We start from the raw sequence: 15,017 nt of genomic DNA, 5'->3' as shown, positions 1-15,017 counted from the left end.
TCTGGGGTTTCAGGGAGTGACTCGTATAGACAAGCAAAGACCATAGAGTCGAAAGATATATAGTTTTATACATTTTCCTTACTTAGAATTTGAAAAACTTCAATGCAAACTAGGCGCAATGAGACGAAAGTACGAACTATTACACTAGCGAAATAAAATAAAAATAACGTGCTAAAAATTCGTCCAAAATAAATAACTCATATACCAATTGAAAGCTGAAACCTTAATCTATGTACTCCTGAAAAGAAAATTGGAATATCTTTCCTAGTTTTGTCAGCAACGTCCTTCAGAGCTAACACTGCGCAGGTCGGTGAACTGCACCGATGTCGGTGGCATACGATTATTTAAAGGGTCGGTGCAGCACACGGATGTCGGTGCGGAAGGGTTAATTCAGATTGACGCCAGCTCACTAACAGTCGCGGGAGACCCCCAGCTAACACCACCTAGCAGCACAACTCGTAACTACAAAGCATGCGCGCGCAACAGGTCGTTTCTGGTTATTTTTGGGTCCCCCCTCGTATACAATCAGTCATAAAATGGAATAGGTAGTTGGAAAATTGGATGCAAATGAAAACATTGGGATACTTGTGATCTGCAGCTATATTTGATTTGTTGAGTTGAGTGAGATTAGCTTTGCACATCATTCAGCGTGAACTATTCAGGATTTTGTTTGCATAATGCTATAACACTGTAGAATTGGATGTGTTTTCAGTTGTCTGATTGTAACCAATCCAGTTTGCTCAAGCACCAGTTGTGGGTGGACTGTATTTTGGAGGTACGATGTGTAAAAACCCTACATTGGTCAGAATTTCTTATGGCCATCAGGCTTCCTGCTTTTGTTTTGAGACTGAGATGAGGTTTCACCAGATGAAAGGGTATATCAGGTCAGGAGAGTGCATCTGGAAACAGACATTTTTTGTTGAGCTGTAGGACCATAGGTTAATTTAGAAATTATCCAATATGCACAGTTGTATCTTCTGGGTTATAACACCTTGTAGTCTGTTGAAAGTTAACCGACATTTTGGAGAAACATATCACCTCCTTTGTAAGACATGCCATGTAGATCCTGGCTCTACACGGCACATCCCAGAAGGCAGCATTCTTCATATCGTCTCCCAGTTTCACGCTTGTTTCTTGCTTGGCCTATTCATTGACCTTGAAGATGGATGTGATATGTTCCTCCAGAATGTTGGATAAATTTAAATGGACTGCATGATGTTATATCCCAAAAGATAGTATTCTTCATGATGGCCACTGTGAGAACCTCTAATCCTATACACTTGTATCTTTGAACTTTCCAGGTATTACAGATGATCAGGCCATGGGTAGTGATGGTGAAGATGACCTGCCAGTGCTGAAACGTATTGAAGCTGATCTAAAAAGTGGCTCAAACACTGACATTGACTCACCAGATGGAAAACAAGTGGATCTCTTTAGTGAGATTCACCTGAATGAACTGAAGAGACTAGAAAAGCAGCTTGAACAGGTGAGTGTAAAGAAGCTGATTCCAAAGGAAATGTGCTGCAGCATCTGTTAGGCGTATCCATAAAATAAGTTCCGTTTGCAAATATTGCCACTGCAGCACTGCGGTTACTATGGTGCCCATGCTTACAGAGTTTGTTGGTCCTTTTGGAAGGCACGGACACCATTTGCAGACAATTGAACAGTGTTTACGCATTGTATGTGTTTACAATGTTCAAGAAAATTGAGAAGTCCACCGCATATAGAATGTAGTCTGTAATCCGTTTCTTGAATGCAAGAAACATGAAACCAGCTGACATTCATCATCAACTTTGTGAGGTGTATGGAGAATATGCCATGAGTGATTCAGTGGTAAGGAGATGAGCGAGACACTTCATTGATAGATGTGAAAATGTGCATGATGATCAGAGGAGCGGCTGACCGTCCGTGGTTAATGAAGATTTGGTGCATTCAATGAAAGAGAAGATTCTAGAGAACAGACAATTCACCATATTGTCACTTGCTCTGCATTTTCCAAATGTTTCACAGTCATTTCTTCATGCAGTTCTGTCTGATAAACTTGGTTTTTGGAAATTGTGTTCTCGCTGGGTGCCGAAGATGCTTACAGATCAACACAAAATGAAATGACAGGCCAGTGTGTTGACCTTTCTGACACAGTACATTGAACAAGGCGATGACTTCTTGAGCCACATAGTCACAGGGAACGAGACATGGGTATTGCCTGTAATCCCCAAATTCATGGAATGGAAGCACACATCATCACCATAAAGAAAAAATTCAACCAGACCATTTCATCTCGCAAGATCATGTGCACAGTGTTTTGGGACAGAAATAGTGTTCTGCTTGTGGAATTCTTGCATCAAGACTCAAACATCAACACAGGTGTCTATTGTGACACGCTTAAGAAACTGTGTTGTGCGATCCAGAGCAAATGACATGACATGCTTAGTCGGGGTGTTAGGATGCTTCATGACACTGTCCACCCACAAACTGCCACCACTATGCAAGATCTCGTCTTGACATTTGGTTGGGAACAATTCGATCATTTTCCCTACAGCCTAGACTTAGCGCCAAGTGATTTTCATATGTCCCTGCATCTGAAAACTTTCCTTGGTTGCTGGCAGTTCCATGACGACAGTGAGGTCAAAGAAGCCTTAACACATGGTTTGCATAGAAAGTGGCATCATTCTACAATGCTGGGATAGAAACACTGGTGCTCCCCTATGGCGAGTGCCTCAACAATGGTGGATACTAAGTCGAAAAGTAGTGTGCGGTATGTACATCAAATGGCAGTATAAATGATTTGGAAATAAATGCTGGTTTTTATCAGTTCACTATCAGAACTTAGTTTCTGGATTATCTACATATCATAATCCATGTCTCCAGCAATCGCAATTAATACCATCATTGTTTTAACTTGATTTTTTTAAATAAGTGGTCATACAAATTAATGATATCTGTAAGAGAACCTTCCATTTAATGACTCTTTTATGCTATTTGTTGAATTTGACCTATTCCCCTTTCCATTTAAAACACTGATGTGTGGTTCTGTGAGCCCAGCTTTTTGGCTATTGTAATTTTAAATGAGATTTTATTGAACTTTACTATATTAGAGGAACCAAGGCACTTTTGATTTGTACTAGGTTAGGAGGTGGATTTCTTCAATTTGCCTAATCCTTCCAGCCGCAGTATGGCCCTGGGGTCGACTCAGCTTCTAACAGAAGTGAGTAGCAGGAATGTTCTTTGAGATAAAGGGTGGCCTTCGCGTAAGGCTGACAGCCTTGCCGCCATCTATGAGCTGATTGTCTAGAAAATGTGGGAACCTCAACGTCTCAACCCTATGGGCCTCCATGGCCTGTTACAGGGATACCTCTATTTAATTTACTAGGTTAGGAGGAGGACGCAGTGACAGCTTAACAGTGCTCAATTAGTGATCTTTGTAAAGTTAGGAGAAAAGCCCTTAAATGCTAACTAATAATGTTATAATTATATATTTTAACACAATAAACCGTGGAAAGGTGTTGAAAGTAAACTAAATACACTACACCCATTTGTATTACAGTGACAGATTTGAAGGCTACTGTCCAGTTTGTGTGAAACACTCTTGCCTTTGCTTCATCATAAATGAATTGTATTGACATAGACAAGAAAACAGTGTTTTGAGTAATGGGAACTGAATGCCAAGAATGATGAGTGGAGAAGTGTTGATCCCCAATGAAAGTGATATTATAAAAACATAATTTCTTATTTCCCTTCTTGCATACAATTTTTGTGTGAGACCTGAAGTGTTATATGCATTGAATGGTTCTGTGAAGTATGCCATTTATATCATAGCAACACTCATCCTCTTAACATGGGAGTTCACAAACAGAAGCAAAAAATTTCCATACTGAGATATCTCATTTCCTAGAAAGAAGGAATAAAGGTGTTTTCTGGTTACTGACATATTTTAATCTGCCACAGATTATATTTAACAAAATGTTGTCTAAGTAACCTTAAATAACTTTATATTTGTGTCTTGAAGATACCTGATTGCAGAAGAAAATAAAAAAATCCCCTATTTTTATGGAGAAAATTTCATATTGAAGAGCTTCATAATTCTTACTCTTTTTTCTCGAGGCCAAGGGATCTTTCTCTACTCCACAGTGTCCAGATCAGCTCTGGGTGCCACCCAGTCTGCAGTCCAATGAGTTCTGGGGCTCTTTCCTCAGGGGTTAAATAGCTGGGGCATGAAGCTCCTCAGTCACCTCCATCTAGCAGAGGTCAAGGGTGGTAGAGCTATACCTTCATTCCCCTATGTGTTTCCATGACCTTACCTTTACCATCAAATATTTTGAGGTTGTGAAATCAAGGAGAGTTAGGTGGGCAANTCAAGGGTGGTAGAGCTATACCTTCATTCCCCTATGTGTTTCCATGGCATGGTGCTTAAGTAATTGAGCACAAGGTCATTACCTTACCTTTACTATCAAATATTTTGAGGTTGTGAAATCAAGGAGAGTTAGGTGGGCAGCACTTGTAGCACTTGTAGGAGAGATGAGAAATGCATATAAAATTTGAGTCATAAATCTGAAAGGAACAGATCCCTTCAAAGGCCTGTTCATCTTAGATGGCAGAATTATATTAAAATAGATCTTAAAGAATAGAATGTGATGTCATGTGCTGGATTCACCTGGTTCATGATAGGGACAGTGGAGAGCTTGTGAACACAGTAAGTGACCTTTAGGTTCTGTAAAATGTAGGGAATAGGTTAAGTAGCTGTTAGCCTCTTAAGAAGGACTCTGCTCCAAGGTGTTTGTTTTGGTTGGTCTCTTGTCTTTCTGTTATTCTCAGGTGGCATCTTGTTTCCTTTTAGCTCCCATATCAACATCCCCCACAAATAGTAGGAAGTGATGGAAGTTTGTTGATGTTTGATGAAAATTAATTATGGAAACTGTGTTTTACTTCTAGGCAGAAAGTGAGAAACTTCTTTTGACTCAGAACCTTCGAGAATCTCAAGCAGTTGTTGAATGCAGCCAGGGAGAGCTGCAAGCGTTCATGGCGCGTTTGGTTCAGTTAGCTGCACACGTTGACTCATTGCAGCATTTGTGCCAGAAAGCAGACCAGCAATTTGGTGAACATAATGAGGTGTGCTTAATGTTAGAAAATGAGTAGAAGATAAGCATAAATATCATTGTGAATTAAAGCCTGCATGAAGAGCTATGCAGTGCTGCAGATACAGATGATAAGCATGTATAACCCGAATCTTAAACGTAAAAGTGCACTAGTACAGTGTGCTTATGTTCATCCTTGCATGCATTCATGCATGTGTCCGTTAGCTTTATATATTGTTGAAGGCACAGAGGATAACATGGCTGAATCTTAGGGATGTTCATTCTAAGAATGAGAGATGGATAGAAATGGCTTAGGGTTATGTTGAGAGCTGGCTTTCAATGTTAGTTTTACTCAACGTGTGGGTTATGCTACTGCAGTGTTAGTCAGTTTCAGTCTGTTATTGTATTATAACAAGAAGTCTGCCATGACAGGCATTTCTTGATGCGCTGTCAATTTTGTAACTTGAAAAATAAGAAAACCTTCATTAATAATTAATTATACCAACATTTCTCTATTAAATTCTATCTGATGCTATGATGTAATTTTTCTCATGCATTTTTTATTATAAGTACGCATCTTGTTCCCATCCTCACTTCTGTTTCACAACATTACTAAAACAAAGGGTATGGTATGAACATGTACGTGGTGCAATCCAATAGTTCCCAAAATATACTAATAAAAACTGTCACGTCTTACCTGGGTCTTATTCTGCACCCTGTAATGCATCCTGGAAGTCTTTCTTTGTTAGGGTGTTTAGTACTGTCTGTGTTTCTACTTGAATTTTCTCAATTGTATCAAATCTTCACCTCTTCAACTTAATTTTCATCTTGGGGAAGAGAAGGAAGTCGCATGGAGCTAAGTCTGGCAAGTACGGTGTGTGGGGAACAACTGCCATCTTGTTCTTAGTAAAAAATTCCTGCACAATGTAAGCCATATGAGGTCGTGCATTGTCATGGTGGAGTACCCAGTCGTTCGTGCTCCACTTCTCTGGACGTTGTCTCCTCATGCCCTCCCTCAAATGCCTTAGAACATTGCGATATAACTCTTTATTGACTGTCTGACCAGGAGGAACAGACTCCTTGTGAATAATCCTATCACTATCAAAAAAAAACAGATCAACATGGACTTAATGTTGCTCTTGACTTGTCGAACTTCTTTTGGCCGAGGTGAAGGGCTCTTCCATTGTGACAATTGCTGCTTACTTTCAGGGTTGTAGCCATAAACCCAACTTTCATCACCAGTGACAACCTTCGAAAGAAAGTTTGGATCCTCTTGAAGCTGCTGTTGAAGTTCCATGCAGAAATCCAAGCAATGCTGCTTCTGTTCACTTTGCAGCAGTCGTGGCACAAACTTCGCCGCAGTCCTCCTCATGTTCAGTTCCTCTGACAAAATTTGTTGACATGTACCATAACTTAGTCCCAATGTGTTACAGAGGTCTAGGATGGTCAATCTACAATCTTGCAGAATCAGATCCCTAACTTTGGCGACATTTTCTGGTGTGGTGCCAGTTGGTGGCCGTCCCAAACGATCGTCATCATCAGTTGATGTTCGGCCATTTTTTAAATGCTTATACCAGTCATAAGTTTGTGTCTGGCCTAAAATGTTGTCACCAAAAGCTTGCTTCAGCATTTGGTTCTTTTTTGCAGCGGTTTTCCGAAGTTTAAAACAAAACTTTATACAGACACACTGCTCTCTCAGGTCAGCCATCGCAAAACTGCAAACTCACAGAAACACAACAATGGAAATACGTTCACCAACAATAAACTCAACCACTCAACTCAATGCCGCTTGCCACACTGATTCAAGAAGGGTGTGTAGGGAGACACCTAGCGGTATTTTGATGTACTCATAACTATTCACTCGCAAAATTCAAATTTTGGGAACTTTTGGATTGCACCACGCCATAATACACTTTCTAATCACCAAAACCTTACGTTCAAACACTTCTTAACCACTTGTTGAACCTCAGTCTCCTTTTACGCCTTTTTGTAGCACATAACAACACTGACATGGATTTTGCTTAGACATTGTGGCAGCAATACAGGAGGGATAATGAGCATTTATCCTCATTTGTGGGGCAGTTTATGGTGATCTGCCTAATGGTCTCTCTGTTCTATTGTATGTTATTTTGAAATTAAATTTTCAATAAGTTTTACTTGAAATTCCATCCTTGAAATGCTGACACTTTTTTTAAAGTAAATATGAATTCAAAGAACATATATCAGTAAAATGACAAGTGCTTTTGATGGTATATTTTTTAGCCTTTGCCTTGTGCTGCAATAGCTTGTCAGGTAAGTATCACTGAGGTTCACACCTCCCATCCTGGAATAATAATCAGTGATTATTGTGGGCTTCTCCATGGCTTGCCCTTCAATCCTAGTTTGAATCATTTGTCATTGTGAATGGTACTTATAAGACAAACATCCTTTCTGTCTTTCCACTTCATTACACAGGCCTACAAAAAAAAATTTTTTTTGGTGTCTAGGATTTTAGAACTAATTTTAGTTATATTTAAGGCGCTGAATCTAAATATAAAATCAGTTTTTCTCTACCAGCTCTACTTTTTTAGATCAGCGTTTTTGTATGATGAGTATTTTCCCTCTAATCACCCTTCTGATTGTAATGAAGGTGACAGTGATTATGAAGGGATGTCGTCAATCCCTCAACGTTTTAACCAGGATGAGTTAAATGACCTCATCAGAGATCTCAACCTGTCAAAAGAAGCTNTGAAAATTTAGGAGACACCAGTGAGGAACAAGGTGAAAGATTTCACCAGGATATTAAAACTATGGAGGACCGCTACCAAGGAAGATGGGATACACACATGATGGCAGATTACTGCTGGAGTTTAAAAAGGGACTGTTCTAAAATACATTCAAGAAAGTCACGAAAAAGAAGCTTCCGTAGTGTTCCGTGACTATAGTTGGTTTGACTGTTATATATAGTCGATGATTTTTTCCTCTATCTTTGTATTTAATATAATAAAATAAAAATATAATTATAATATAGTAATAAAAATTCCATGTTGAGTTTTTTTATTTGATCCACTGATTTAACTTAAAATAGTGTAACGTATATTTCACCAAAATGTTATATCTTAAAAATTTGAGCTCCTAGGCAAAAACTAATGCCATATTTGAATTCAGGGCATCAAATTCATATGAAATCAGCTCCAAATACCCCGGCACCAAAACAGCTGTTGGCCTGTGTTATCATTAGTTTGTAGACTGAAACATTTTCTCCCTTTTTCAGTTTTGCGCTCTTTACTTCAACATGGGCCCCCCTCCTGTTTTGATGCAGAGTTCCTGTAGCATCAGTCTGTTTGCTGAACAGCTTCTGGAACAGATACTGATACATCACACTCGGGGTGGGGGGTATACTCCTGAATTGGTAATTAGATGGTCCAATATGGGTTTGAGTTTATACATTCTTTTGAAACCACAAATGACATTGTAACTTTCATTGTAAGCAGAATAATAAATTTATGTTGAAGGTAAAACCTCCAAAAATATGGGTGTTTTCAGAATTTTTCTCCAGGAAAAATAGATCTTGTTATCCAGTTTATGGTGAAATTCTTGTAACAGAAAGATTGCCAACAACTTCATTATTTCATTTATGTTCTTCTCCTTCCAGTGATGGGTACTGTAACAGTAGTTCCTTCTCTAAAATCATTTAATTGTGGTTATGACCAGTTTATACATTGTTTTCACACCCTGAAAGGCATGCCTATTGCGAGGCACCATCCCAGGACCGTCTAGTCATAATTCAACATAGTCCTTAGGCTTATGATGCCACTGTTGTCATTAACATCGCCAGTTTGCTCCTGATGTTCTCTTCTGTCATGATAGGCAGGTATTTTGAGTGATAAATCCATGATTTGACATTGTACAAGACCTGCCAGAAGGGGTCTTGAATTGCCTACCTGTGTACCTTGGAGACCTGAAAAGGTTTAAGATAAACATCTCAGTAAACAGATGGGGGACTGGCACCTAGCATGATCCTTGGCTGTCTCTTGTTTTCCATTAATGGCCACTTAGGGACTTGTGGCTAGGAGCTACCTGAAGGGTGTGATGAGTTGGAGTTGAGACACAAGAGGACATAGACGGGAGTTACAGGAGGAGATAGCAAGTAGTGTGTCTGGCCAGCGAGATCCCCCCCACATACACGCACACCTCAGGAAGCATTATCCTTTATCACTGGCTACCTTGGAAGCAAATTGTGAATGGGGTTTACTATGCAGTTAAACTAAGTTTCAGTTGAGGAACACTGGAAAAATGAACTGGGAGTTTCTGACAAAATGATGGTTTTTGGTTCAAGACATCGCTGAACATTGCTCATGTAATGACAGAAATGCGAGTGCAAATTGGTGTGACGCCTGTAGAGTACCCACCCTACAGTCCAGACCTTGCCTCATGTGATTTTTGGCCATCTCCAATGCGTAAACATGAGCTACAAGGACAGATATTCATCTTGAACCCCGAAGTGGAACAAATCATTGAAGCTACCTTGCACATGATGTATGGAAATAGCCATCTGCATGTATTTGAGAAGTGGGTGGAGCACTGTAAAAATATATAGCATATGAAGTTATTACTTTGAAGAAGAAACAGTGCCCAAGCAACAGGCATCTTCAGATTGTGAGTGATGTTTGTAGTCTAATTTTCAAGCTCCCCTTGTATCTTTGTAGTAGCAAAGTGTCAAAGAAACATTGAAAATCTGTATAAACACTCTAGAAGAAGTTGCAAGTTGATTAATTTTGGATCATTCTGTATAATTCCAATGTATCTCTTGTAGCTTGTAAATATAAAGAGATATGGGTGTGTCTATTAATATTCAGAACCATAAGATAATCTTAGGTATGGAATTGTATAATTGTTGAAATATTAATACTAATTTAATATTTTTGTACCAGAACCAGGCAATCAATAAATTAAGTTCAGCTGTCTCTCAGTATCGGCGGTGGTTTGTGCTCGCATCGCAGGAGATAGAGCAGTTGCGTGCTGATCTCCAAGAGTTGGAGAAGGGACTGAACTGCTCGGATGCAACCCTTCAGTTGCGCACAGAAGTGACAAACCTTAAGAACAAGGTACATGAATGTTATCCATCAGTCATAGATATGGAATCCAGTCCATACTTTCATGCTGTGTTTTTCTGAAATCTATTTTAATGTTATCCTGTCTGCCTTTTGGTCTCTTCCATTGAAGTTTCCAAGCAAAATATTGTACATACACATTTTTAATATTTCCATCTGTGTTGCATATCATGAGCATCTCATCCTTTTTTATTTGTTCATCCCCAACAGTATTGAGTGAAAAGTGTAGATTATGAAGCTCCTGACTGTGTTATTTTCACTGTTTATTCTTGCTTTTCTCCTCACCCTTAATCTTTTAGTGTGTTCTACTAATACCAGGATGCACATCACTAGCTTCATTTGTCAACCAATATGGTTTGCATGCTTGCAAATGGTTTAACACTGGTCTTAACTGTTTGAAATAATTGGCATTGTAATTTTATATTTTGTAACTTACTGATGACATGTTGACATCTTATGAGGTATTTACAGAGATCTGATTCACAGATGAAATGTGTTCACTTTTTTCATCTTTAAACTTTCCTTTATTACTGTATTTTCTTTGGAGAGTGAGCTTTCTTAAATGTCAGTAGAGTACAATAGAGTATGATACACATTGTCTCCAATTTTTGCATTATTTTACTATTATTAAGTTGCTCCTGTTTATTTCTTTGTGTTCTTATACATGGTAATGTGTATGGTTATCAGGGTTACCAGTTGTTAGGAACTTGCTTCATTGTATAATTAGAAAACAATTCTAGTGAAATGTGATGTTGGATAACAAATTATGGAAAATGTGCATATGTTTGTTCTGTAAAAAATGTCACTGTTTATCTAGTACTGTTAACCTAAAGGTCAACCAGTTAATCACTCATTAAACAATATTGCATGTATTATAGTTACTTGATGCAGAACAGAGGACTTTGGAGCTACAGACAGACATAAGATTGTTGGGTGAATTGGCAGGGGAAGCAGGTTCATCTTTGGACACTGCTCAGAACGATTTGCTCACAATATCAGATGAACTGGCTCAGCTGTATCATCATGTCTGCACAGTTAATGGGGAGACACCCAGTCGAGTTCTTCTGGACCATGAGAAACATGGGGGTATGACACCAAGTAAGTAAGAATTTATGTGATAACAATAGGTTTGTTCATTCACTTTGTTATGAGGTGGTATCTCTCAGGCAGTAATATTATGTTTGGCAGGATGATGATAATATTCCTGAATAGACATATAATTTATGTACTCTGAATCTGTTGTTTACAGATTTTAAAAATGCCTGAAGCATGTGATCCAATCAGGAGAGAAATATTTTACAACTTTTTAATTGTATTTATAATTCAGAAGGAGAGTTTTAGGTTAATTAACACATTTAGGACTGACTAACTGATCACCCATTCTACTTCTTAAAGACATTTATGACATCTTTAAATGTATAAGAAGGAATTCATGCAATATACATAGTGCTTCTAATAATCGCTTTTGTTTTCCTGGCCCCCCCCTTTTTTTGCATGCATTATGAATGTTAGATTAAATCATATGTGATATGAGACTATTCTGATGTCTGTCTTCTGTAGTTTTGATTGCGGCTGTATTTCGGAGGCTAGAAAGACTTCAAGGAAAATGGATAGTGTGAAACGCACACAGGAAAAAAGATGACATTTTGTATTGCTGACTTCTTTTGATGATGCGGTTTGTGCCTGGTAGAACGTTTTGAGGATTAGCTTTGAACGTTGAAAATATGAGGCCTCCAGCATTGTTTTGGTCCCACTACAGGTTGACTGCCAGCATTTCTTATATGTCAAAAAAGAAAAACCTGGTAGTTGGCTTGCTCTCTGGATTGTTTTCTTTGTCTCTGTTTATGAGACTGACTCACTGGCTGTTTGACTAGACTTTTTGATGAATGGCCAACTGGCTGGATGTCTGACTAGCTGCCTGACTTGCTCGATGCGCTGATTTTAAAAGATCACATATGGCTATTCAAGAGCCAGCTAAATCAGAAATATTAAGAAACATGAAAATGTTAATTTGCTTTTTTTTTCAGGTGGTGACACAAAATCATGTCCTGATATTGATAAAGATGGTTATGGAATATCCAAGATAGAGTTACTTCGTAGTCGACTGAAAACAGATATTTCATTGAAAGACCTAGAAAGTCTAAATGATGCAGCTGGGATGGCAAAACACATTGAGACAGTTCTAGACCAAATTAAATACCTTCGTACAGCAGTTGAGAATACAATTGAACTTTCCAAGATGAAGGGTAACCGAGGAAACATATCAGAAGGTGTGTTGTTGTACACTTTAAACATTTGCCTGCAATGGGGCACAATGTCATTGATTCCACTACTCACATTAAAAATTTCTTTATTGAATGTTTCTTGCTAATACTGTAAACATGTCTTCCCTTGGACATTCCAGCTATCAGCAGTGACTCCAAAGATGCTGAACTTGCTGAACTCCAGGAACAAGTTATAAAGCTGAAGTCACTTCTCTCAACAAAGAGAGAACAAATAGCAACATTGCGTACTGTTCTTAAGTCTAACAAGAACACAGCTGAAGTTGCCCTCACAAATCTCAAATCTAAGTATGAAAATGAGAAAGCTATTGTTAGTGAGACCATGATGAAGCTACGTAATGAGCTGAGGCTCCTCAAAGAAGATGCTGCTACTTTCTCTAGTAAGTATGTGTTTCGTGGGACAGAATTATTTTTTGAAAGTCATGCAGATCTCCTTAATCATATCAAAGGTACAGGATCCTTCCATAAACAGTTGATTGTTACAGCTGCTCAAAAAATTCCCTCTTAGAGAACCTTAAGATTTAGTATTGTCACCTCACAAAATTTCTCATTATGGGCCAGTTCCATTTTTGCGACTTGTTTGTGTGAGGTGCATTCTAAAATCATCTTTCCATCTAATATGTGTTTCATGAATAACTTCTTTTAGTGAGGTTTACCAGCTGAAAATTATTATATTCCTTGTTACCGCATGTGCAGATTTCATCATGTCGTAGTTTCATACAAATCTTGACGGTTCCGTGTTATGTGATTCTCTCCGTTCATCGTGATACTTCACCTTTCTTAGAAGTGTTGTCCTCTGGACTTTGTTTTCAATTGTGCTGAGTCTATATTGTCTTAAGTTTAAATTAAGTTATACATGTGCTAAGTGTATGAAACTGACCGCTGTCCTCTGTGTAGCGCAGAGAAGGAATGTTTTGAAATTTACCCCCACTCCATGTATATGCAGTCTTGGTTCATAGGCACTGGGATATCTTCACCTTTACTTATGTGGAAGTGTGGTTTTACTGTTTCTTACCTTTACTATTGAATAATATAAATTCCAGTTAATGGCCCACGGTGGAAAATGTGTGATAAGAAGAACGACTCATTACAAATCTCTTACACTTGTAGGTTTGCGTGCCATGTTTGCTGCTCGCTGTGAGGAGTATGTCACTCAGGTTGATGAACTTCAGCGTCAATTAGGTGCAGCTGAAGAAGAAAAGAAAACTCTTAATCAGCTGTTGCGTCTGGCAGTACAGCAGAAGTTAAGCCTGACACAGCGTTTAGAAGAGCTGGAAGTGGACCGGGAGATACGCAATGCTCGACGGCATGCATCAAATGTGGGAGGACGAGGTGCCAAGACTAGGTTTCCTCAGCCAGGGCGTTCTCATACGGGTAGGGATTATTTCTAGCCGCGGGGGAGACATTTCACCTGCGTCTTGGCTCTCCTTGCAACAGTAGTGTGAATGTTATCAACTCAGTTTCACCAACAGTCAGTAGAGAGATTCCAATAATTGTACATGTTTAAATACTCGAGGAGCCTTACTTGTGGGGTCCATTAAGTTGTATTATAATTATTGAGTCCAAAATGGTGTTATGTACATCATGCCATTTAAATAGGGCAGGCTTGTTTTAATGAGGAAATGTTTCTAAAAAAATTATTTGTATTATTATTATTATTATTATAATAATGTGTTTTAACATTCTTTGATAGCTAAATTATGTTATATTTGCAGCTAATTGATTATAGTTGATAGAAGTAAGAAGGATGAAGTTATATTTTTCCTTGATATGTTTATATGGAAAGTATATTATTACATCCTTTCTTCTTCATTTGGGAAATATATTTCATATATCAGACTACAAGAGATGCTAGTCTTTGTTTATATTATGTGTGTGATGGGTCTGTTATAATTTTGTTTATAAGACTAATCAGAATACTCCTTGTCATGCTTTTACAGTGTCTAGAAAGTTCATGTGTAAATTCTCATACACAGATAGGTCTCCTGGACCTGTGTGATTGTGTATACTGAGATAGGAGCAAATTATTGCATCTGTATTGGATGTGATACTCCACGTTTATGTCTGTTAGCTATAATATCCCAGATGGCCTTCTAAGCGCTGACTTGTGAACTTGATGTCAGTGTTTGTCCATTGGTGGTTATAATGAAGATTGTGGGCAGACATGGTGTTTGATCTTGTATCTTCCCCAGTGTTCCGTTCCGGTTGTCCATCTTTGAAAGAGCAATCATGTAAGTTAGTGTCCNAAGTGTCAGCATACATTTTGTGATGAGAAACTTCCCAGCAGACAAACAATTTACAATTTGAAGAAAGCAGTCTTCTGGGATTTGGCACCGTGTATATGTGGTGTTAACTGACGTTTTGGAGGAACGTATCACCTCCATCTTCAGGGTAGAAGAAAAAATATAAGAAATCTGCAAGTGAAGAGACCGTGAGAACTGGTAAAAGCAGATGGTCTCTTCGCTTGCAGATTTCTTATATTTTTTCTTCCACCCTGAAGATGGAGGCGATACGTTCCTCCGAAACGTCGGTTAACACCACATATACATGGTGCCAAATCCCAGAAGACT

The 15,017-nt window shown here is 38.6% G+C and overlaps 1 protein-coding gene across 1 annotated transcript in view; it reads left to right on the top strand.

Annotated features, from left to right (window-relative positions):
* The window catches only part of LOC111875700 (protein bicaudal D), a 29,563-nt gene extending 14,877 nt beyond the window's left edge, over positions 1-14,686 (top strand). Inside the window, exons 6-12 of the mRNA XM_023872146.2 lie at positions 1,302-1,486; positions 4,930-5,106; positions 9,986-10,159; positions 11,044-11,263; positions 12,193-12,435; positions 12,570-12,827; positions 13,558-14,686. Coding sequence (XP_023727914.1) covers positions 1,302-1,486; positions 4,930-5,106; positions 9,986-10,159; positions 11,044-11,263; positions 12,193-12,435; positions 12,570-12,827; positions 13,558-13,838 — 1,538 coding nt within the window. The 3' untranslated portion in view covers positions 13,839-14,686. The remainder of the gene's footprint in view (positions 1-1,301; positions 1,487-4,929; positions 5,107-9,985; positions 10,160-11,043; positions 11,264-12,192; positions 12,436-12,569; positions 12,828-13,557) is intronic.
* The last annotated feature ends 331 nt before the right edge of the window (positions 14,687-15,017 follow it).

This window comes from Cryptotermes secundus, unplaced genomic scaffold, assembly GCF_002891405.2.
Source record: "Cryptotermes secundus unplaced genomic scaffold, Csec_1.0 scaffold478, whole genome shotgun sequence".
In the NCBI taxonomy this organism is placed as follows: Eukaryota; Metazoa; Arthropoda; class Insecta; order Blattodea; family Kalotermitidae; genus Cryptotermes; species Cryptotermes secundus.
The sequence above is the reverse complement of the archived record's forward strand: the minus strand, read 5'-3'. Positions and strand labels throughout refer to the sequence as shown.